The sequence below is a fragment of the Gavia stellata genome, chromosome 24, assembly GCF_030936135.1.
Source record: "Gavia stellata isolate bGavSte3 chromosome 24, bGavSte3.hap2, whole genome shotgun sequence".
Classification (NCBI taxonomy): Eukaryota; Metazoa; Chordata; class Aves; order Gaviiformes; family Gaviidae; genus Gavia; species Gavia stellata.
Genome location: NC_082617.1, coordinates 6,825,725 through 6,849,038, shown reverse-complemented (window position 1 = coordinate 6,849,038; position 23,314 = coordinate 6,825,725). Strand labels below are relative to the sequence as shown.

Genomic DNA, 23,314 nt, shown 5'->3' with positions numbered 1-23,314 from the left:
CCTCAGAAGAACCGTTGCACTCGGCTCTGACATAAACCAATTCACATGTGCTAAAGCGGCGCTACGTCCGTTCTTACGAGCACCTACTCTGTATGCTGTAATCGAGATTCTCACATACAGGCCAGACGCCTTCCCAGCAACAGCAGGAATAACTCTGCTGAAGTTAGTGCATCTGTGCCTGCTTATGCCAGCGCTAAATTTAGCCTGTGTGTTCATCACTGAGTTCTTCCAAAGGGCTTACAATTAGAAAAAAAACCCTGTAAGCACAGTCATACCTGTTAGGAATAATTACTTAAAGGAAGCTGTGACACCAGTCGTTTCTGCAGACACAAGGAGCACGACTGTTACCCAGCTGTACCCGCACCGATGTTGTACCAGGTTAACTACAGCTCTCCGGTGCTTACAGCTCCGGGGAGGAGAGCTGCCCAGCTCCGGCAACCCAGCCGGCGTGCAGCGAGCGCGGAGCGGGGTCAAATAGTAATTCGTGTGCAGCGAGCGCGGAGCGGGGTCAAATAGTAATTCGTGTGCAGCGAGCGCGGAGCGGGGTCAAATAGTAATTCGCCCGCAGCGAGCGCGGAGCGGGGTCAAATAGTAATTCGCCCGCAGCGAGCGCGGAGCGGGGTCAAATAGTAATTCGCCCGCAGCACACGTTACCCAATTCCCTCATCAAAACCAACGGACGTAAAACCCAAGGCAGTCAGAGCGCAGACCAGGCTTGACGCGCACATTTGAAGTTGACTCCCCTGCCCCATTTCCTCAGCAAGTGCGCACCCTACACGCTCACCAAAGCGGCGTACTTAAAACCACGTTCCTGGCACTACTACGAATTCCTCCTCCGGAGGGTGGAGGGCCCCGCAGCGCAGCCCCAGCCCTGTTCCCCAGCTGCACCAAGGCAGCTGTCAGCGGCACTCGGTGACCGACACCCGCGGCTCCCGGGCAGCCAGAGGGATCGCAACTTGCACCGCTGAGCGCTGCGGGATTTTTGCGCCGCCAGTCGCCGAGTACCAGATTTCTCCTCAAACACCGTTTCCCTCACAATGCGGCGCGGCCTCCCCTCCTTCCCCTCCGCCCCGCGGCTCCCGCCGCAGCCTCCCCACCCGCGCTCGGCGCCATCTTAACTCCTGGCAGCCCCTGCGCCCGCCCGCCTGTCCTGCCGCTTGTGCCCCCGGCGGCGCGGCGGGACCAGCCGGGGCCCAGCGCGGGTACGGCTGGGGCGGCCGAAGGGGAAGGAGAAGCCCCGGCCGGACCTACGGCATTAACAAAGGCACCGGCCGAAGCACCCGTCGGTGCCGGGGCCCGCCCATACCCCTCTCCCACATGGAGCCGCCGCCCGCCCAGCACGAACCCTCCATGCCCTTCCCCAACATGGCACCCGCCCGGCTCAGTTTACCGCCCGCAGGCCAGCGGCCCCGTCGCTCGGGTGACGTCATCCCCCAGCGCCTCGCCCGTTTCCATGGGAACCAGCGGAGCGGGCGGTGGGAGCTCCTTGGGCCGCGACCTCCACTCGCCGCCATGTTCGCGGACGGGACGGCGCCCGGCGCCGACGTGGAGTCGCTGTGGAGGAGCGCCCGGAGCGCGTGCTGCGAGGTGGTGAGAGACCCCGGGCGGCCCTCGGGGCGGCCTCGGCCTCGGTCCGCGCTCTTATACCGCCGGGTGGGGCCGGGCCGGGCCGGCTGGGCCGGAGGCGGCTGTCAGAGCCGCGGCGGCCTGCTCCTTCCTTCCCCCTGCCCTGCTGAAGAGGCGGCCGGGCCTCGACTCGCCCCCCCGTGCCCGTCGGTGAACGCCCCGCAGGTCCCGCTGCTCCAACTCGGCCCGGGTCGGAGACCTTCCCTGCAGGGGGTTTGCATCCCTGCCGGTGCCCGGTCCCGGGGCAGAGCTGGTGGCGGATGGGCCCGTGGTGCCAGTGTTTGCCTTCTGGCTCTGCCCCTTTGCAGCATTTTAGTAATTTAGGCCCTTTATACAAATTGGCAAAGAAATGCATGTGCACCTGCCACAAAGCTACTAGTTTGAGAGCTGGTAACAGTGCGCTTGTCATTGTATTCAGTGTTTGCTGTTTCCTCTGGATGCTCACTGCCTTTTTGTGTTTTCTCATCCTCCCCATTCCATGCTGTAGAGCATGTGGCCTGAATTCGGCTGGCGTTCAGGCATCTCTCTTATCAGATCATGTGAAGGTCACAAATACATCACGGACACCTAGATGGTTACAGAGGCAGTCTGCTTAACCATGATCCAGAGGTGTGCAAGTGTGTTTGAATGTCTCCATGAAATGCCAAAAAAGGGGAAGATGCTTTGAAAGTTTTGTGCAGCACACTTTTTTTCTGTGTGGATTGTAGAATGTCTGCCTTCTTTTACTAGAAAAGCTGCCAGACTGGGACAATTTCAACAGCAGAAATTGCAGTACAATCTCATACTAGCCGAGATGCCAGCGTGCAGACAGATCAAAGTAAAGATGCTGTCCAAGACTTCCAGCAAGAAGTCCAAGTAGATTACACTAGCCTTCTATCATTCCTTCAGAGAGTGGAGGATGCTGTTATCAAAGAGCTAAATAAAAACTGGAAAAGCCGTGCCTTTGATGGCTTTGAAGTGAACTGGAGAGATCAGAACGAAACAGTAAGTTGACAGAATTCAGATCCTTGTCATTACTCAAACAGAGCTGGTTGCAGTGGCTCTAATTCGTTAGTTCTGTTTCTTACTGCTGTGATTGTTTTTGCCAGATTCTAATAATTAGAAATTACTAGTTGGTTTTTCCTCCAGCTTTCTCCCTTGCTTGTGGCTTGGCCTTGGTTGGTAAAACTGTCCTTCCTGCTAGTGACTGTGTTGCAGCAGCTTTGTGAGAAGGAAGCCTGCAGTTGGTGTATGCTTATCTTCAGCTTCCAGTAGCCCCTTTAGAGCATGCCAGTCTAGCAGTTATCTAGGAACAGTTGCAGTCAGTGATTTGGCAGCTCTTCCCTATTTAGATTATATTTGTTTAGTGTACAGTGCTCCAGAGTGGAAGCAATTTGTATCAGTCAGTACGTGTTGCTACAGTTGTCTTCAGACCATTGCTCGTGAAGCTTAGCGAGTGCTAGACTCATACCTGGGGGGCTGTTGTAAATCCTTACGGCACAGCCTTCCAGAGTTGGTGCGCAGCCCCTGAAGCATGCAGTCTGTGAGAGGTAATTATGAAGCAACAGTTGGTTTGGTAGGATCATAGGCTTTGTGGGGTTTTTTCCCCCTATAGGAATTCAACAACTTTTTCATGTATATCTATGTGCTGCTTGGACAGAGGGGAAGCTACGCTGTAACCATACGATCATATGCAGGGGCACGCACAGATCTCATTTCTCTGTGTTCGGAGGTTATTGCTTCAGTGCTTGAATTTGATCTCTTCCAGGTGTTGTGTTTGCATACATTGTCATACCCGGAGGCTCAGGATCAAAACCTACAGGTTACCAGTGTCTCATGGAATGCAACCGGATCCGTTGTTGCGTGTTCGTATGGCCGGTGAGTATCTGAATGATTGAGAGCGCAGCTGAGGGTGATGTGACATCTCAGGCTGACCTGAGTTTTAGATATGTTTGCTTCCTCTGCAGTAATAAACTAGGCATAGATATACACTTTATACAAGTTAAATAATTCATATTCAAAGAAAAAAAGTCTCAGGGCAGTCAAGTTATGGCTTTTATTTCTTCTACCTTCCCCCCTGCCCTGAAAAGGGATACATGTACTTTTACTGATTTGTTTCTAGATAGATTCTGTTTGGAAAGAAAATGTAAAGAGCAGATGCACTTGCAAATATATGTGGGTGAGGTTTGGAAGTAGGTGCTTATCTTCACTGAAGATCGTGTTGTTTTAATGTGGTCTCCTAGCACCCCGGATGAACCTGACAGCCGTTCACACGTGCGCCTGATGCCACGGACATGTGCTAACAAACGTTTAAGAACTTCTGAATTGAGGATTGGACAAAACTTTCATCTAATCCCAGAAATGTCTCTAGCAGCCTCTCCTTTCTGTGCCCTGCTGCTACCCTTATTCCTTTTTCCTTCCACTACTGTTTCCTTAGATTAAAAGCCCCAGCAAAAAGGGAATACATGAGTGAATGCGTAGGGAAAGTAAAACAGGGCAAACCTGTATGTTCCTTGCCCCTTCTGCTCTCCCAGTCTACAGCTGTTTTCAGATTAGAATGCAGTTTCTATGTCTGTGGTTACCCTCGGTAGAATTCCCTTCCATGAACTCACACAATCTCTGTGAATCTGTGTAAACTTTTAACATCTACAACATCCTTTAATAAGGAGTTTCACAGATCAACTATGCATTGGATGAAAAATTGCTCCTTTTGTTTGGTCATATCTCTTCCAATAAAAGAATTAAGAGTATCAAATAAAGGCAGTAGAAGGCAGGCTCAAATTAATTGCTTCCTGTCCTGTCCACTGACTGTTCTGTAGATCTCTGTCCTCCATATCATCTCCTTGCAGCAAGACAGGATGTCACACTGGTCAGTGTGGTGCTAGTGACAGAACAGACGTAACACCTTGGAAAGCATGTGATGAATGAAACTAATAGAAATAACAAAGAAAGTAGAGTGGCAGGTGTCTGTTAGCATCCTAGAGTAATAATTCATGAGCCACTTGTGGCAAACAAGTGTGATGGGCAGAGGACTGGGTTGAAATCTCCAGAGCTGGGGTGCATGGCATGGTTTCTGCAGGATCAGCAACACCATTTGGTGGTTGTGAAGAATGTTCTCTGTTCCTGTGGAGGCACCTGGACTTCAAATCATGCTGCTTATCTCAGGCCAAGCAAGACTCAGTAAGTCTTTTCAGCCCCTATCAGTCCTCCAGGTGAGATATTTCCCCACTGTGTGTTCTCAGACCCTGGATCTTTGAGTGCTTGCTTAGAGGAAACGTGGCTTGCAACTCAGCCAGTTTGCAAATCAGCAGCGATTTCGTCTCCTTGGATTTTCATTCTCAAATACTCATAGCGACTTTCTGTATGTGCGCTTTAAATTGTTCCCGTTATTTGAATGGTTAGTAGGTCTTGGAAGAGTGAATCACATCTGAGATTTACTTGCAGGCACTTTGTTCTGTAAGTACAGACACGTACTGTATATATACTAGCCTGCAGAGAAGTTTCATCACCTCATGATCCTTTCACCTCAGTTTTCCTTCAAGCCACAAAGCAGCACGTTTAAATGACGAGTCAGGCATATCAGAGCTCTGCTAGACTGGGATTCTCTGAGGAACAGACAAGGCAAGACATAGCTTTCTCTTCTTCAGGTTGGATGGTGGGGACTGGAGCACAGAGAAATCCTACGTCTGTACCTGGAATCTGGATAGAAGAGGGTTGAATCCACAGCGCCCTGACCTGGTGGTGGATGTTCCCAGTTCTGTCATGTGCCTGGCTTTCCACCCCTCCCAGCCTTCACTGATAGCTGGTAGGTTGCTCTTACCTGAGATTCTAGCTGAAATGTACCCTTATTTCCTTCAGTTTGGATCATATTTTTTCTCTCTCTCAGCTCAGCCTAAGATTTCTTGCAGAAGTAATGGTGTTGCAGCGCCTCAAACTGAGGAAGTAATGCTCACCAGCATCGATAAGTGCACTGTTGCTTCTGGACTGGGACTTGCTGTTTCAGTGACATCTGCCTTTATATCATCTCCTCAGAGAGGGATGATAGAAGGAAATTCAGCCCTGGGTGTAAGTGGGAAGAGTGTGCTTATTTCAGTACAGCTGTATTCTCCTACACCAGAGCTGACTGTGCCCTGTATATAGCTGCCAGTCCTTTGAAGCTGGCGGGCCTGTTTCCACCATACCTTCATTTTTGCATTTGTTATGAGCTATTAGACCTCAGATGTTTCATCTTTGTCCTTTCAGGTGGCCTGTTCAGTGGGGAGCTGATGGTGTGGGATACCAGCAGAACAGAAGACCCCGTGATGTGGAGGACGGGGATGACAGACGACACTCACACTGACCCAGTCTATCAGGTAACAGAGAACATCTACAGCAGGCACGGCTGGGGGAGGCCAGAGCTGCCATTGCTCTGTTTCGTACTTTCAGTTCTTATTCACCTTACTGGTGCTTCACCTGAAGCTCTCAGGCAGGCCGCTAGATTTCAGTGGTTATGTTCTCCTGTGGTTGGCTGGTTTTCCCCAAATCTGGCTACTGAACAGGCATTTGCTGAAGTGGATACTCACCCGGTAAAAATAACTTCTCTCTGTTCAGGATAAATGAAGAGTAGGCCTGTTCCCATCCTGTAACTGTTTATTGATGCAGATGCAGCCAACAATACTTGTAGGCGTTTAAAAATGTAAGCAGCAAAGTATCACTGATCCTTAGTTGGAAGCTTAAAGCTACACAAAGGGTCCTAACTTGTCATGTAGTCCGGCTTCCTAGTGGTTGTTTTTTACCATGACTCTGGGCAATATCTGTATTTTCTCATCTGAAATTCAGGAAAATGCTGCTGTTTATTTATAGCTGGGTGAAAGTGCTATAAATACCACATCTCAAAAGTAATGGCAGGTGAGCCACAGAAACTGCAATACAGAATTTGGCCCTAAGCACCTGAACGCATTTCTCTCCTAGCATCTACGTCTGTGCGCCAGCTCCCAGCAGAAGCTGGTTTGGTACCAAGATCACTGGCTGCTGCCTGGCTCTGCTCCCGTGTTGTCTCAGCGGGTCAGGGGACCGCAGGCTGCTGAGCGTGGGCTTGGCAGTCGTGACAGTCCCCCTCGTCATGAGCTTATGGCGTTTGGAACAGGTTAACTGGTTACCTGATGCCAAGCACAGAAACCACTCCCAGCTGTTGAGCGTGTCGACGGACGGAAAGATCCTGGTGTGGAGGGAGGAGCGAGATGGTTGGCTGGCCTTGGCCGAAGGATTCGCCATGGTGGCTCAGCAGATCCCTCGCAGCACTCAGCTGAAGAAGGTAAGTTTAGCAGTTCAAAGAGGGCTTATTTCACAAAAGCACTCTTAACTCTAGAGCCCGTGTGGCAGAGCTCACCCTTTACACACGAAGGGCCAGGAAAAGCTCCTTTGGAGCGTATGTGCTAACCCTTGATCCCTATCTCCTTTCCCATACTGAAATCACTCCTTGGAAGACTGGCAACAGCCAAGGTTGTGCCATGCTCTAAAGAGAAGCTGCTGGGATGGAGAAGAGAACTTGTCTGTAACAATACTAATTCACATTAATTCCCTTGTAGGATGATGCTGCAGAGGTTAAAGGCTGAGCAGTGCCACAAACATCATGGCCAGTGCAAGTTGTGTAGTGAACAGCTCCTTGGGTCCCTGGTTCATGCTGCTCTAACCACACACGCATTTCACTGGACCCCCCAGCTCTCACAGCAGCTTTGTACCTTTTTCTTCCAGTTTGCCTGGGGAGAGGCAGCCGTGGGTGTGACCTCGCTCTCTTTTTCACACTTCGATCCCCGCGTGTTCATTGTCGGTGTGGAAGGTGGCTATTCCCTGAAGTGCTCCACTGCAGCAGAGACACTGGCTCTCCATCGGACAGGCGGTTCTGTTCCCCTCAGGGCACCAGCGGAGCTCGCCTTCTCCCCGCACGGTGGGCCGGTGTACTCCGTGAGCTGCTCGCCCTTCCACAGGCAAGTGCTGTCAGTTGATGCCAGTGCTGTGTGTTGGACACAAATTACTGCCTGGCTGTACACGTGCATTTTTCAAATAGCCCCCAGGGTGTGTGTGTGTGACAAGGTCCGACAAAGGGTCACCTGGCATTGGGAACTTGATCAAGTAACTTCCCGTCGTAGGAGAAACAATGTCCGTTGGCTCTGGTGAAGCTGCCCACTCAAATATGCTGTGTGTGGGCATGAGTAACACAAAGTAGCGTTTGTACTCAGGCCAGCATAGAACATCAGCACCTTCTTTAGATCATCCTAGACGTTAATATTAAAGAACAATTTAAAGACAAGGGGAGGAGCTGAAAAAGTCATTTATTTATCCGTGCTTAAGTGATCTGCCCATCAGAAATCTTACTAGTAGCTGCCTGAATTTTAAATCAGAAGCTCACATCTCTGTCTGCGTTTACCCACCACCCATGGAAGAGGCCCCAAGCCATGTTTCTATGAAACATGATGGCAGCCCAGGTTTGCACTTGATTTGTGTGAGACAGACTCTAACACTGCCTGTCTGATCTGCAGGTCTCAGGCATCCCTGGCCCTCGACTCACCAGCTCTCATTAAACTTAATTGAGGGCAGTAACAAGGCTGTGTCTCTGCAGCCCATACCCTGGGGTGCAGCTTCAAAATAGCCACTTCAGGAAACACATTCAGACCTTTGCAAAGCAGTAATAGTATCCCAGGTCATGCTCCTTGACTGATTTTTGTTCTGTATCTTTAGCAAGAAAGTCAAAACAGTTGTTTCTTGCATCCTCCCTCCCCCAGGAATCTCTTTCTGAGCTGTGGGACTGATGGACAAGTTCACTTGCACTCCATGTTGCAGACACAACCCCTCCTTTCTCTTCAGTTATCACAGAAATACCTCTTCTGTGTACGCTGGTCTCCAGTTCGACCACTGGTCTTTGCAGCTGCGTCTGGGGAAGGCAAGTAACTGCAGGTGCCTGTTCTCAGACGTAAAACTAAGATTGTGCTGAGTATTAATTAGTACAAGTCAATTGCACTGGGTAGCGTTTCCCACAAGCAGAGAGCAATGCTGTTGTTTGCACTGTGCGATTAGTGTAACGGAGTCATTTCTAACTAGCGAGACAACTTCAGTCACAGTTATTTCTCACTTTTGATGACACCTTTACTTCTGTTGCCACAGCCATTCACAGGGCTGTAACATGGCAAGAGTACCATGGCTAAAACTTACTTCCAGCTTCTTTGTTTTTGACATTTACTTCTAGAGCTAATGGTTTAAAACAAGTTTTTCCCTAGAAAATTGCCCAAACATTTTTGACTTATGGAGATATCACAGCATTTGGCAAGCTGGTTTCTGGCCAGCAGAATAAGTCTGCGCTGTCTTGCAGTGATGTCAGCTATCTGTCACAGGCTAGACACCATCAGAGGGAAGGGGAAACAGGTTAAAAAGAAAAAACTGTTAAGTTCCAGACTAAGCAGATACTCATCTGCTGTTAAATACAAAGTCTGTTGCCATAAAGCTGCAAATAAATGTTTCTCTTTTATAGGAGATGTGCACCTGTTTGACTTTGAGAAGAGCGCACGGAAGCCTGCCGTTTCCATAAAGCAGGCTCCAGGTGAACGCCCTGTGTACTGCCTAGAATTTAACATCAAGCAAACTCAGCTCTTGGCAGCAGGGGATGCTGCCGGTACGGTCAAAGTCTGGCAGCTGAGTTCTGACTTCACTGAGCAGGGACCCAGGGAAATGAATCATCTGGAGCAGCTGGCAAGCGAGATCACGGACTGAGGCAGCAGCACAACCAGCTGCGTGAAGCTTGTTACTACTCTGACTCCAGGAAAAGTTGCCTTCTCACCTCTTCCAGAGCATTGGCCTGTAAAACACACGTAACTATGACAGCCAGATTTCATCCACGTAACAGTTAAATTTGCATTTAGCCATTAAACACAAGACGATGTGGTTCGACCAGTAACTTTTATTGAAGCACACTGCAATATGTTTGTTTTCCCTAAGAGTTTTAAGCTAAGCAGTTTAAGGTTACATCATAAAGTAACATCGATTATTGTAGAGCACAAAGAGAGAGAGAGACACATGCAGAGCTATAGTCAGCAAATGTGAGCATGTTCATTTCATCTTTTGGTACTAGTGTTTTAGATCAATTCACAAAGAGTGAACGTGTAAATTCTATGTAGTCATAGGCAGACGGAAGTTCTCTGCCCTTGCCGTCCATGTAGGGCTTCATGTGAGAAATGCAGTAATCGGCTTGCTCCCGGGTCAGGTTCTGAAAGACAAAGATAGCGCGGAGGTGGAGCCGGGCACTCGGGCTGCGGATGGGGCGTTCACAAGCAGCTCTCCCGCTGCCGGGGGCACACAGCTCGGGGCAGAAGCCAGAGCAGCAGAACTACACCCGCCATGGAAATGCTCTGGCTGTTCACACTCTTTGGTTAAAGGTTGGAAGGTCTGACCTGAGTCTTCCCACCAAAGAGAAGATAGAACAGGTAACTGACAGGAGGAAGCAGCGCAACCTCTTTATTTCTCTGCCAGCTGGTGGGATTCAGACAGGAAAAACTTGCTGTCTTGGCAGGGCCCTGAGAGGGAGGAGATGTTCATGGTGTCTAAGCTGAGGCTTAAGTTTCTCCTTTGAATCGCTGTCTGGAGAAACATCTCCCTCTAGTCTCCCAAATGATTAAAGGAAAGCATGAGCTTCTGAGGACAGGTACAGTGAATGCACTCCCTTCCCAGGCCTTTGAGTAGCTCTTGTTTTACTCAGCCTGAGTAGTTCTTTAGCAGTTAAAGCTTTTCCTCTTCCTCTATAGAGCGAAGAAAGCAACTGGGTAGGGCTGCTACCATCATTTCTGTGTTTGCTGCAGGGGTTACCTCTGCAGGTTCAGAACTGACTCAACTACAATGACACGAACCTCCAAGCAGCGAGTGCTGGTCTTTGTTAGCAGTCTGTAAACCAAAAGCCTCCCTCTCTTCCTCCCTGGTGGACCACAACCAGTACTCACTTGGTAGAGCTCCTCCTTGGTCACGTAAGGCTTCCCCTCAGAGCTGAGGGCGCGGAAAGCGCTCTCGATCTCCTCACTGGATTTCACATTCTCCGTTTCCCTGCTGATCATAAACGCCATATACTCCTGCAGCGAGACGTGTCCATCCCTGCCGGTGAAACACAGCCTGTGAACACTGCTGACCATTAATCCCCAGAGCACAGCGCTTCCGTACCCTCCGGAGACGGGCTTTAGCTTTTCTGAGAGGAGTGAAAGTCTTAACGCAGGAGACTGCCAACACCAGATCATTTTCTGAAGTGAATTTCTTCTTCATGAGTGTCAGTCTTACCTTCATATAAAGGCTCTTTTACACGAATTGTAGTGAAAACAACCATAGCCTCTCCGCAACAGAAGTAAGCACAGCTCTCAGCCTGAGAGACCTTCCATCCAACTCCCCAAAGGATACTGATACAGCATTTTGCAATATAAAAAGGTCCAACCCACGTACCTGTTGGGATCTACAGTGTCAAGAATAGACTCAAACTCTGGGTCTGGTTCTCCTTCCTCTACCATAGGCAGATCGTAGCCAAGAGAACGCAAGCAAGACTTAAACTCCTGGTGATTAAGTCGTCCAGATTTGTCCTTGTCAAAGTGCCTAAAAACATAAAAACAAAAGTCCACATTTTTAAGTGTCAGTTGTTGAGTACTGAAAGCTATGAAGTGGGCTGAGAACTAGAACAGGTTATAACTAGCCCACTATTCTGGAAAAATGAGCTTGAATCAATAAATAGTTCTATCTAACATACATAAAAAGTGAGCACAAATTCTTTATGTTACTTAAAACGCATCCAAAAAATGGCTGTATTCCCAGCTGGAATTCACTGGCGCCCCCAGTTCCTACACCAGTGTGCCCACAAGTGAGTGTGTGCAGGAGAGGCTCTCGCGCGGCTGCACCCTGCCAGCAGTGGGTGTCTCTGGAGGCTCCTGCCATCTGGCAGAGATCAGAGCAGCTCAGCACAACATTGGGCAGACAACAAAGGAGCTACAAACAGATCAGAGAATCCTGGGAACAGGAGCCATCCACATGCCAGAAATATCTCACAAGCATTCCTCTGGCACGTTTTCCCTGCGACTCACTTGAACATCATGCTGAACTCCTTCAGGGCCTCCTCGGTGACTCCAGTCGTGTTTCTGAAAAGGAAGCAGCAAAGCTCGTGAACAGTTCCTAAACTGCAGAACTCTGCTGGAGTCCACCTGCCCCAAGCCAGCGTCTGCATCAGAAGGTGAGGACAAATGAGCAAACGATACATTACATCACCACAGCTCAACAGAATAAACCAACTCCTCTAAGATCTCATCGTTGCTAATGGCCAACAGGAACTATTTCCAAAACTGCTAACTTCATCCCTCCGAAGGGAGCCAGGAGGTGGTGGGGATTGACGAGCTCACTACACCCGACAGTCAGAGCACAGGAGAGGCTCATTAGCACGGGTCATGCACAGTTTGGTTTTGGACGCAGGCAGCTGCGTCTCCTATCTTTTATGCCACCCCCCAAGTTAGACACGCTTTACACTGCGCGTGGGGTAGGCAGTACCGAGCTTGAATCTGCTGTTCCAGATTGTGCTGCATTCTCATTCCCAGCTGGTCAAGCTGGTCCCACTGCTGTGCCAGTCCCACGGTGCTGTGTTCCGTGTATTTGTTGTCCAAGATAAGTGCCTCTTCCATGGCTGCTCCAAGGTCCTCAATCTTCTTCAGCTGGCTCCTCATAGCTCGGATCTCCTGGTGCTTGCGCTGTTAGGAGGGAGTAAAGAGGAGAAAAATCAAGGAGTGCAAAAAACCCCTTAAGTTAGAACACAGGCTGGCAGGGGAGGAAGGGTTATACTCTTCTTTTTCTGCTGGGATTATATACACATATACTGGGATTTGTAAAACAGTATTCAAAACAACGTTCCTCTTCATGCATGCTGTTGGAAACCAACAGGGCTTGCAAACCAGTTCTTAAGACAAAAAACTCCTCTTACTAGGAAATGTGCTGGAAATACCGTATCCTCTCTGCCCTACCCGGCTCGTTTAGAAAAAAAGAACAAAAAGGAAAACCACATCAGAGTGTTGTTTAATGGCTTGTGATATAAGCAGACATCAGATTCCTAAATAGATAATCCCAAAGGTCTCTTCAGTACTCAAAATGTGTAAAATCAATTAAGATTTTACCTTATAATTACATGCATTTCCACTCCCACCCTGTGTTCCCGAGCCATCAGTTGGGAAAGGTGTTTTAGCAATAGGGGAGCATTGCTTACTTTAGTAGCTTCCAACTGCGATTCCAGTGTTCCCGATTCCTCCACCATACAAGACCTAAACACAGAATCACAGTGAGAAAAAGCACTTATCCCATAAAAAATGGCAGGTGGGGCTGGAAATTAACAGTCCTTCCTTGAAATTAAAAAAATCCTTAGACCAGTATCATTCTCCTGTAGATATTTAAACATTGTTTTTGTGTTTTGTTTATTCTGACTCATCCTATTTCAGACTGACACATGTACATCTTGTTTGATTCTGATTTCTTTATATAGTTAATTTCTAGCCCCATTTGAAAGGCAACATGATCAGCAGCCACACTTCATGCCAGATCCAAAGCGCTCGCTTTACTGGACCTAATAAAATTAGAAACTCGGTGCAGTCCCACCCCACTCCACTGTGGCCAGCACACACACGCACACGCGAACTACAGGTGATTCACTGGACATGGGCTGTATTTGCCAGTAAGGAACAGGAGCTCTACAGAGCTGTGTTACAAGAGGGTAAAAGGGGGAAAAAGACCTTGAAAACTATTGGTTTGGTTTAAAAGTAACCTTAACATGGCATAATCACTGCAGAAAACTATAGACCTCTCCTACCCAGCAGTGGTTGGTGGACAGTTGCCTTTCCCAGCCCACCTCTCCTATGCTGCACCCAGAGAAACTGAGGCACAGCCAACTCCCCTCAGTCTGATTTCCACACCGAGCTTCTAGGCACACTGCAGCCCCCACACCAGCATATACAGACCACCTCTGTGGTGATGGTGTCCAAGATCTGCTTCATATGGACTAGCCACAGAAAGTGCCTGGACACTGCCTTCCCCCCCAAGATCCTACGCAACCTTTAAGCAGCAGTGTTTAAGAATCTCTGTCCTTCCAACACGGATGGTGAGAGTTCACAATGAACAGCCTGTGCATGGATAGCGAGGCTGGGCGCTGTGCAGCTGGGGCTGTCCTCTCCTTTGACTCTGTGGTGGTTAAGTTCCTAAAACTAAAGTTGCTGGTATTTAAGTCACCAAAATCAGGTTTCGTCCCCACTGAAATCTATGCTCCTACATGCTTGTGAGCTTCCTGAAAAGGGGATTTCAAATGCTGAATCACTCTGTAGCAATGAAAATGCACCAAACATCTGGGTGTTTCTCACCACAGGGTTAAGGCTCAGATTCAATGCACGTCTAAAGAGATGAAGCGCACGCCCAGAACCCTAGGCAGGAAGCTGGGGACCAATCGTGGAAAGGAAAGGGTCAACAGGGAAACAAACCTCCAAGCATCTCTAAGCCGTGAAAGTTAGTTGGAAGGAAAGCGAGCCTTGGAATTAAAGAGTGCATTTGAAAACCAAAGTGAGGTAAGAAAATAAGAGGAAAAAACCTTCCAGATAGATCATCCCCAACTTCATACTGATAGACACGAATGACACGACGATATGCTATGCTAGTCAAAGAAAAGAAACCAAGTAAATTCCAAAAAGGAAGGAAGAATGAACAGAGGAAAGAACACACCCAAACACAGCCACTGCAGTGGAGCCACACTCCAAGCCAGCACCACCTTGCAGCAAACACAAGCAAGTACTTAATGAGAGAAAACTATTCAAATGCTGGTTGCACATACACAAAAATAATCTGTTGTTATTTTCATGTAAGTCACAAAAAATTAAGTCTCACTAAGAGACGAATTGAAGTCTTGCAGTTAACTCATCTACAGACTCTTGAAAAGCATTCTTCTTCATAAACTCCAAATTCTTCTTTCTCCCCTCCCCAAAGAAAACCACCTCCAGGCAGCACTGGGTGCATACAAGCAGCTATGGCACACTGAGAAGCAAGGTGTACGCATGGCAACTCTTATCTCAAAACTTCTCTGAAGCTCTGCCTGACCTCTTGCCAAGGAAGGCTAAGCACAGCCAGTGCCTCTCTGAGCTAAATGTGCATTTTTAATCTATTCACGCAGAATTAAGGACAAACGCTGTCTGGCATATCAGCAGCCTTCTGGTAATTTGTTCAACAAAAGAGCTTGGCATGGCGATCTCGAACTCTGACCCTACGTCTTTTAGTAAATGGCTCCTTGCTGTTCGCTTGTTCTTGGATACCAGAACTGATCTACAACACTACTTTACAAAGGAGCAGAGACTTCAGCATCCGTTCCAGGAAAATCTGCTCAGTTCCATTAAACTGTACAACAAAAACGGGGCAAATTATTTTTATCTGGCAGAAACAGCAGAACACAAGACACTGTGATCATTACAGAGCAAATAAGAAGCACAGTTATCTGCAAAGATTCCACCCTTTTATTATGAAAAGCCTTCTCTCTCTATGAGAAAGGCCCCCGCCTCCTCTCCAGCACTTTAACGCAGGGCTGACACGCAGGCCTCTGCACCAGGCCATACACTATTTGTTAGCATTTTACATTATCTCTTATTACAAAGCTTCCCTCTCAGAGGGTTTGGCAGTCTAAAGACATTTAAAAGATTTTATTATTTCTTTTCCACTTTCTGACAAAGGACCAGCAGGCATCTTCATCAGGAACTACTGCCATGCAGACGAAGTGGACTAAAAAACAGCAGGCATCAAACTGCCTGCAAACCCACACAAGTTCATGGGTTCACGCTGGAAGGTTTTGTTTTCTCCTATCCAGAATATCATCTTTGTGGGGCACGGTTATGCAGCAGACGAAAAAAAATGGGCAGGTCATATATGCATACTACAGAGTTTTAAGATACGTAATTTCAATAAAGCCTCTTCACAGGAATCTTCCCTCCTCCTCACTAAAAATGGTCAGTGCTTTGAAGCTTTAATTGTTCTGAGAACAGTTATAGTGGAAAGGGTTATTTCACTGAGCAAGTCTCTGAATGCTGGAAAACTAGGAACATGTCAGCGGTTTTCCAAAGGCAGACTATTCCATGTTCTCGCGTATCTCATCAGATTAAGAGCCTTTTCTTGTGCAAGCCCTCAGAGAAAGCAAGAACGAAAGTTGGGACTTCCATGGTATGCCAGTGGCTACCCATTAGTAATTTCTTCTGCTTTTGACTAGGAAATTGTTATGTTTCTACTGGTTTATACTTAGTCTACTCCAAAATCTTGTTTCCTGTGTCTGTGCATCTCAGCCACAGATTGCTGTTTTCAAATAAAAGGGGTTTCAGCGCAGCTTTCACAAGCTATGTAATGATAGAAGAAAACACACAGACAGAGCACAGCACATCACCAAATTTTTAAAGATATAAAATTCAATACTAACCCATCTAGCAGGTAAGTCCTGTAGAATGTGAGGATCCAAACATCAGGCAGCAGGACAGAGACAAGACAGTAAGAGAGGGACAGAGATTTGGGTGGGAAGCAAACATCAAAAAGTTAAAAATCGTGTTTGTATTTCATTATTTCATGAAGACACATACAGAACTATTTGTAAACACAGAGAGACAGAGAATCACAGGATTACATCAAAACAGAACTCACCTCCTCTGAACCACAACCAGAGTGTGTCAGAATTGGCTAACAGCACTGCCTGAGCACGGTTACCTCTGTTTTCTAGAAACATGCTCTTCAGTCCACTGCAATTCTTGACCTTGAGATTTTTTATTTCTAACGCAGTTGTTAAATCTTTACTCCCTCTCCCCAGGCAAGGATATTATTAGACAGCACCCCAAGCAAGTGTTTACAAAGTAGTCTTAAGCTTTTTTCACAGCTTCTTTCTCTCTTGAAATTCTAGTGAGATTTCTAATATACTATTCAACACAAAAGGAGCATTAACAGAAACACCACTGGCACTTCACACAGTCTGCTTCGATTCATTTGTTCCCCACCCTCCAACTGTGCTGCAGACTAGTTCAGGAATAACTGGAGAAGAGTGAAGTCCTGGATAATTGGAATTACTGCAGGAAAATTAATTCAGAAACATTTTTTAAAGTCTGCTGTTTCAGGGCTTTCCTCTTCCCTGTGGCTAACAGGGCCTCCCTCAAATCCCAACTGCAGGAAATGAACAAGTCGTAAAAAGCTGTTTTTTTGGCAAGAGACATTTACAACTTAGGCAGACCGAAGAGATGTAGGATGGATACAAATATTAGCTGAGGAATTCTCTAAGGGCAGCTCCCAGGAAGACAAACTATACCTGGTCTCCTGAATCCACTGATGGAAGGCATTAGCATGTTGAGCAAATTCCTGGCGCAGCTTGTCATTTTCTTCCTGCCTTCGCTGTTCCTTCTGCAGCTCTAATTCACGTTCCTGAGAAATGAACAAAAATAATTTCAAACAGAAAAATAATGTGATTGTCCTCATCTTGCAATAAAACCCAAAAACTAAGAGCTGCATACCAGCACAGTTCTGAAGCTCAAAACAAGACTGAGCGCTCAAAGAGTGCCCTGGATATCTAGACAAAATCATCTAAGACGACAACACAGAAGATTCCTACTGGAGTCTTGAGAATTCGAACTGAACCAGCAGTTACTTTACTGCATAGCATGGACATTAAACATTGTATAGTTAGGAAGCGAGGGACACATGCTTTGTCTTTTGAAAGATTGCAAATGGAAGATCATGAACACAGCTTTACAGCTAATGGATTTTTTTTCTTTGCTCCCAAATTTTGAGGTATTTCCATCTGTAGTGTAGTGACAAACTCTTGTACTGATTATCTTGGAGGACAGCTTCCAGGGAAGACTTGAAAGGTCATAAACTATGACAAGAGTCTTTCTCTCTCTCACTTGCCTTGATAATTTTCTGCAGATTCCTCCAGGTTTCTTCAAGAGCCTCCATAGTAAACCAAGTATATGGGTTGGAGGCTACACGGAAGCTCTTTATCTGGCGATCAAGCTCTGCCAGCTGATTGAAGTCAGCTTGGGCAGAACTTAGTGAAGAACGGAAAGCATCATGAGCTTCTCGCAGTGCTTTGATTTCTTCCAGCGAGTTACAGCGCACAGGATCTGTCAGGTCCTCTTCAGCATTCTCAAACCAACTGTTGAAGGCAGACGCCTTCTTTGCAAAAGTCAGGAACAAATCCTCAACCTTGAAAAGAGAAAACAATCCAGTTGTTCAGTTATGCAGTAATGCAAATGTTCTATGTGAGTTGATCTGGAATTAACATGCATCAGTGATAGTTTGCCTTTATTGCTTATTTTTTGCAAACATCTAAAAAATTCTTATGACAAGTCTCCAGGATCTCCATAATCATTAAGTGCAAATGAAAAAGCTGCAGAAGTTGCAAGTGTTGTATGGTTTTTTTCAAAAAGAACAATCAGATTTTTGTAGCCCTATGGTTTGGCCACTCACCTTTCTGAAATGCTCCTGAGCCTCCAAGAGTTTCTTTTTCCTGGCAGCAGAATTAGCAAGTAGCTGATTCCAGCGTTTCATCAAGGAAGCATGCCGAGCCTCAATGGCCTTTGACTGGATATGTTTGGCTGCTAGTAGCTGGTCTTTCAGGGCAGTGATGTTTGCAATTCCCTCCTGCTGGAAAGCCTGAAGTCCAGCATCAAAAGTTTCCTGAAGCATTAAAAAAAACCAAAACAAAACAAAATATTTTAGATTGTATTTTTATTTAACCATTCTGATATCCTGCATATATTTCAAACATAAATACCAGATCCTTGTGTATTGCAGAAGAGTTCACTTGTTCTCTCCATCACTTACAGGGTTGAAGCAGTATTAGCACTAACCTGTTTGGTGAGTAGTGTTTGCACAGAAGAGAGGTCGCGTCCATAATCATCTGTCTTCAGACTGTTTTCCTTCTCACCTGGAAAATGAAACAAATTCAGTAAAAATGTCAACCTCTATCTCAAACATCCCCTCTATTCCAAATCAGGTTACCTCAAAAGCATAAATCGGGTAGAGCACTGTTGACTACTTTGGGTTTAGGTCTGCTCTTTATAACAGCAAGCAAGAGCTATTTCAGATCTTTTGAAACGGAAGAGCATTTCAAATTTCTTTGTGACAGGGTACTGTGCCCCAATACAGAACATACCTATCCATGACTCCACTACATCTGCTTTCCAGTTGAACTGGAGGAAGGCAGAGTTCTCATCCAACTTGGCTTTCCTCTGAGCTGCTGCTTTCTCCAGATCTGACACCTTGCCTCTGAGGCCCTTTATCTTGGCAGTAATGTTCTCCTCGTGGTGATTGTTCTACATGCCAGGAGAAAAAAAGAAAATGCACACCATATGATCTTAAGGTCTTCCAAGGCATCCAGTAAGTTGGTGACAGAGCAAGGACTTCAACTGAAAGATTTTGTCCAAGAAATAGCTTTGAAAGCAGTTAACAGCAACAGCTTATTCAGCCGCAAAAAATGAGTAAGAGCTCTTTTCAAAGAAATGACAAATCAGTCCTCAGAGAAGACTAAGTCTACTTTGACATGAAAATGTCCCAAATAGCCTTTGGAGGTTTTTCTCTACCAGTTTATGCTCACCTTTTTAATGAGATCCTCTCCATTAGCACAAACATCGTTCACTCTGTCTTTGTGGACAGTAAAATCAGTCTCGAATGCTTCGTGCTTTTTCAGCAAGCCCTGCAAATACGAGACACAGTCGCTTATTTAAAATAATTTCTCACTACTTATTTGGGATGCTTTTATAAAATGAATTCTGGTTTTTTACAATGTAGGCCTTCAAAAAGAACAAACAATAACCTCTAAATTGGAAAGACAGTTAAAGAAAAGGTTCGTTAAGCTCTAACCAACAATAATGCAGCAAGAACAACAAAGAGCTGACAACTTTCTCCATACCTGGATAGCAGCAAGGGTGTCCCCATAATCCTCACTGGCTACCAATGTCATTTTCTCATTGATCCAGGCTTCTTCTTCCTCAACGTTTGCTACAAACTGCTGGTACTCCAGAGACTCCTCTAGACGCTGACCCCTGGGTGGGAGAAGAAAGGTACAATTAGTCACAGTGTTGCTTTATGGCTTTTAGATCTAAGATGTAAAAACAAATTATAGCATCAGAAAACCTAAGAATGTACAGAGACTGAACCCTAAACACACCATCATTCACACTGCACTTCTCCAGCAGCAGACTGCAGTACCTACAGCTCTAGAAATTCACTAGGCCATAAAGCCTGCAGCTGTTGAAGGACTAAAATGAATCATTTTCTCCCAACAGCTTCTATTCAGAAAAACATCCTGGTAGTGGATTAAAGCCAGTTAATGTCAAGTCTATGGTTTCCAACCAGTACAAGTAAAGGCTAAACACAGCATACCTCAAAAAAAGACTCACATTTCTACTGAGGAACATTATCACAAAAACTCTTTTCAACAGTCTCCTAGAGCCTGTCATCAGTGACACGTGCTATTACACGATACTACGGACTAACGACCCATACCTAAAAACCTGAAATTCAGTAAATCCGGTCACTATGAGTCCACATAACTGTTTAAATGAATATTGAATTTTACAAAAACATGTCTCACACACCTAGCAGCTGCCAGCTGTTTTAACTCTTTCCAGTGATCCACAAACTGAGCCAGTCTCTGCTGTATCTCCTCCTTTCCAATTGTGTTATCATCTGAAAGCTTCTTACCAGTGTCTAGAACACCCTGCAAAGCAGAGAAACACATGGTTAACGGAACATCACTTGCTCTCTTCTGACGCATTCTATTTGGATTCCAGCAAACCTGTTACTGGCTTTCCTATTTGCCACAGGCAAGAAAGACACTGCTTATAGAGAAATCAGTCAAAGAGAGAAGCATTTACCTGGATAGCAGGTTCATGGGCAGCTAATTCTGCTTCTAAGCGCTTGTGTTTTTTCCTAAGGTTCTGCACACCGGTTAGGTCTCTGCCATAGTCCTCCGAGCTAACCAACAGTTTCTTCTCTCTAAATTTAAGAGAGAAGAGAGAGAGATAAAATTTGAAAATTACTTCTATAGGTCAAACCTAACAAAAGAAAAAAATAAAGCCCACTGTAAACAAGGAAATGCTCCTCATAGCACAAAAATCTTGTCTGTAAAAAAATCGTCTACATGAGTTATCAGCAAACAGCAGCTAGCTCCTGGCAGCACACTCGGGAGTAATGTGTGGGGGAAAGAAAGAAGGCGTCAGAGGGCCTATCATTTCTCTCTGAAGGACAGAGTTTCTCTGTACTGTTTTCTTTCTAAGAAGATAGATACCGTTTGTAAAGTTTACCTGCTGTTGCCCAATTTTATTTTTTTGTTTTATGAGCATGACAAAAAAAAGTGCTCTAATTTGAATGATTTCAATCAGGCTCACTTCTTTCCCTCCTCCCAATATACTAACACCACTATGGAAAGAGCATTTGATTAATTACTACAACTGGCTAGAACAAACAAACAAAAAAAAGTACTTCAGACTGAAAAAGTAAGGTTTGAATTTTTGCTAGGAACTTTCCCAAAAAGAGTAGAGTCAAATTTTAGTTATCTGGTCCAGGTCTAAACAGCATTGCTTTTTCCAGTACAGAACTTTCCTTCTTGAGGTTCGACCAAAGAAAACTGCAGATAAGCCACACCCAAGCTAGTGCTGAAGCCGTTTTGAATATAGTTTTCCTTGACTGAGGGGCAAAGGTGATTTCTTGTAGAGACACATACTTGTGCAAAAGGCAAGTTACAAAACCATGCTAGACTATGAATGTTGTTAGCGAGCTGGCAGTAAGCACAGGCCCCCATGCCAGAGCCTAGAACTTCCAAAATACACACTTGATCCAGGACTCCTCATCATCCATATCACGGAAAAACTGATGCAAACGGTGGGACTCGTTCAGCTTTGCACGGCGAGCAGCTGCCATACTCTTAATCCTCTGAAAGCGCCCATTAATGGTCTCACGTTTATCCTTTACTTGGGATGTATCAAAAGCACTGCTGGTCATCAAACTGTCAGCCTGACTGTTCAGGTCCTTCAGACGATCCTGGAAACGTGGGTGAAAAAGCGTGTGAATTGCATGGATCTCATTTCTGTGTTTGTTATGTTGGTATAAAAATAATAATCTGACTGCTGTGCAGTCACAGTTTTTATTAAGAAAACATTTTTCAACAAGGATATGACTGCAGCGTGTATTGAAGTGGTATCTATAGAATTTGCTGATTACGATGATTTATCTTCCAAAACTAAAAGAGAAAGCAATACCTCATGAGCAGATATATCAGCTTCCAATAATTGGTGTTTCTTCAGAAGGTTGTTAACTGATGCCAAGTCCTTCCCATAGTCTTCAGATGCCAACAAAGCCTCCACCTGGGGGTGGGGAAGGAAAAACGGGATGGAGAACAAGTTGTGTTTTCACAAAACCCTTGAAATTATAATGTCTTTAAGATTGTGCAAATTAATGATTTTCTCATTTTTCTACAGTGTGGATAAACCTTTGCCTCATCACCTGTTTAATTCCTAACAGATTCTATGCAGATAGGCTTCTTCTCACCTTATTGTTTATAAATAATAACATAAAAACATCCACAAGATTTTTAGTCATAATAAAGGGGTTTTTTTCAAAATAAATCTAGACTTCCTCACAGGTGGACTGTGGTCCATAAAAATCTAACGTCAGCAAAGGCAATAAAAAATTAGAAAAACAAGTCTTGCAAATAAATAATCCCAATCTCAGTTACCTCTGAAAGCCAGAAATCAAAGTCCTTGATTCCAGTATTGAAATTCTGTTGCTTATTAGCTTCTTTCAGTTTCTGACTCTTCTCTGCAGACTTCTGTACCAGGAATTGCCACTGGTCAGCCAGGGCAGCTAGGCGTGCCTGTTATAAAATGGAAAAGATAAATGCTACAAACTAAAAACGTAAGTTCTGATAAATGCAAAACCAGAGTAAGGTACAAGTTTGGCTGCTGATTCCAGGTATGCAAATTTCACAGTCACTATTTCATGCTGCCTAGCCATAATTCAGTTCAACTTTTACATCCCCATCATAAGATCTGAAAACTTTTCACCCTTGTGAACAAAACAGAATGATTACCCTGATTTCTACTGCATAGTTGAAATAGAAGAGTGTCTATAAAACAAGATTTGGTTTTGAGGGTCAGTCTCCTCCCCGAATTATCCAAAGAGTTCTCAAAGCAAAAACTAAGCAAATCTTCTAAGACTCGTTGTACCTACCTTCACAGCATCCTCACTGCCAGCACACGCGCCTCTTTCAATCAGAGAGTTCCCCATATCAATGACTCCGCGGATCCGATCTGCGTTGGCATGGAGCTCAGCTTCAAAGGCTTGGTGTTTCTGGTGTTTGCTCTGAATATGACAAAAAGCAAAACTGTAAGAGACTGGACAAAGGGCTCCTAAATTGTTCTCATGGGCCCAGAGGACAGCACAAGAATTGTCAACATACATGAAGAGGTTTGTATATAGCCTGATCTAAAGAAGTTCTCTCTCTCAGTAAGAATACTTATTGCTCACTCAAATAGTAACTCTTATTCATCTGAGTAACCATTAAGCTTTGGCCTAGCAAAACTGTCCGTGAACTGATATATACAACTCAGGCAACATCTTCTGCATTTTACAGATGGCCATGCAACATTCCTTGCATTAAGCTTAGCTGTTATCAAGTAAC

At 45.6% G+C, this 23,314-nt stretch overlaps 2 protein-coding genes across 6 annotated transcripts in view; one reads left to right on the top strand and one right to left on the bottom strand.

Moving 5' to 3' along the window:
- Positions 1-1,317: 1,317 nt before the first annotated feature.
- On the top strand, positions 1,318-9,468 carry DYNC2I2 (dynein 2 intermediate chain 2). The gene is made up of 9 exons (XM_059829061.1): positions 1,318-1,590; positions 2,356-2,610; positions 3,374-3,483; positions 5,253-5,410; positions 5,848-5,957; positions 6,731-6,898; positions 7,339-7,571; positions 8,367-8,524; positions 9,110-9,468. Exons 1-9 carry the CDS (start codon positions 1,318-1,320, stop codon positions 9,346-9,348), a joined length of 1,704 nt encoding a protein of 567 aa, XP_059685044.1. The 3' UTR covers positions 9,349-9,468.
- A 47-nt stretch (positions 9,469-9,515) lies between these two features.
- The window catches only part of SPTAN1 (spectrin alpha, non-erythrocytic 1), a 52,458-nt gene continuing 38,659 nt past the window's right edge, over positions 9,516-23,314 (bottom strand). For 3 of the 5 annotated variants that reach the window (XM_059829056.1, XM_059829057.1, XM_059829058.1), the window contains 21 exons: positions 22,864-22,995; positions 22,370-22,507; positions 21,894-21,998; positions 21,467-21,675; positions 20,511-20,631; positions 20,232-20,353; positions 19,544-19,676; positions 19,229-19,327; positions 18,788-18,947; positions 18,483-18,559; positions 18,100-18,309; positions 17,539-17,835; positions 16,943-17,055; positions 16,073-16,090; positions 14,213-14,275; positions 12,848-12,902; positions 12,142-12,338; positions 11,685-11,738; positions 11,056-11,202; positions 10,569-10,716; positions 9,516-9,841 (listed from right to left, as the gene is read on the bottom strand). In XM_059829056.1, coding sequence (XP_059685039.1) covers positions 9,716-9,841; positions 10,569-10,716; positions 11,056-11,202; positions 11,685-11,738; positions 12,142-12,338; positions 12,848-12,902; positions 14,213-14,275; positions 16,073-16,090; positions 16,943-17,055; positions 17,539-17,835; positions 18,100-18,309; positions 18,483-18,559; positions 18,788-18,947; positions 19,229-19,327; positions 19,544-19,676; positions 20,232-20,353; positions 20,511-20,631; positions 21,467-21,675; positions 21,894-21,998; positions 22,370-22,507; positions 22,864-22,995 — 2,724 coding nt within the window. In that variant the 3' untranslated portion in view covers positions 9,516-9,715. The remainder of the gene's footprint in view (positions 9,842-10,568; positions 10,717-11,055; positions 11,203-11,684; positions 11,739-12,141; positions 12,339-12,847; positions 12,903-14,212; positions 14,276-16,072; positions 16,091-16,942; positions 17,056-17,538; positions 17,836-18,099; positions 18,310-18,482; positions 18,560-18,787; positions 18,948-19,228; positions 19,328-19,543; positions 19,677-20,231; positions 20,354-20,510; positions 20,632-21,466; positions 21,676-21,893; positions 21,999-22,369; positions 22,508-22,863; positions 22,996-23,314) is intronic. The other 2 variants (XM_059829059.1, XM_059829060.1) reach the window with 1 other exon arrangement.

What these genes read in the sequence shown, in the direction of transcription:
- DYNC2I2 (XM_059829061.1), top strand. Translation starts at nt 1,318, where the DNA reads ATGGAGCCGCCGCCCGCCCAGCACGAACCCTCCATGCCCTTCCCCAAC. An exon ending in ACACTGACCCAGTCTATCAG is followed by an intron (nt 5,958 to 6,730) that starts GTAACAGAGAAC and finishes CGTTTGGAACAG; the next exon opens with GTTAACTGGTTACCTGATGC. An exon ending in TGCAGCTGCGTCTGGGGAAG is followed by an intron (nt 8,525 to 9,109) that starts GCAAGTAACTGC and finishes TCTCTTTTATAG; the next exon opens with GAGATGTGCACCTGTTTGAC.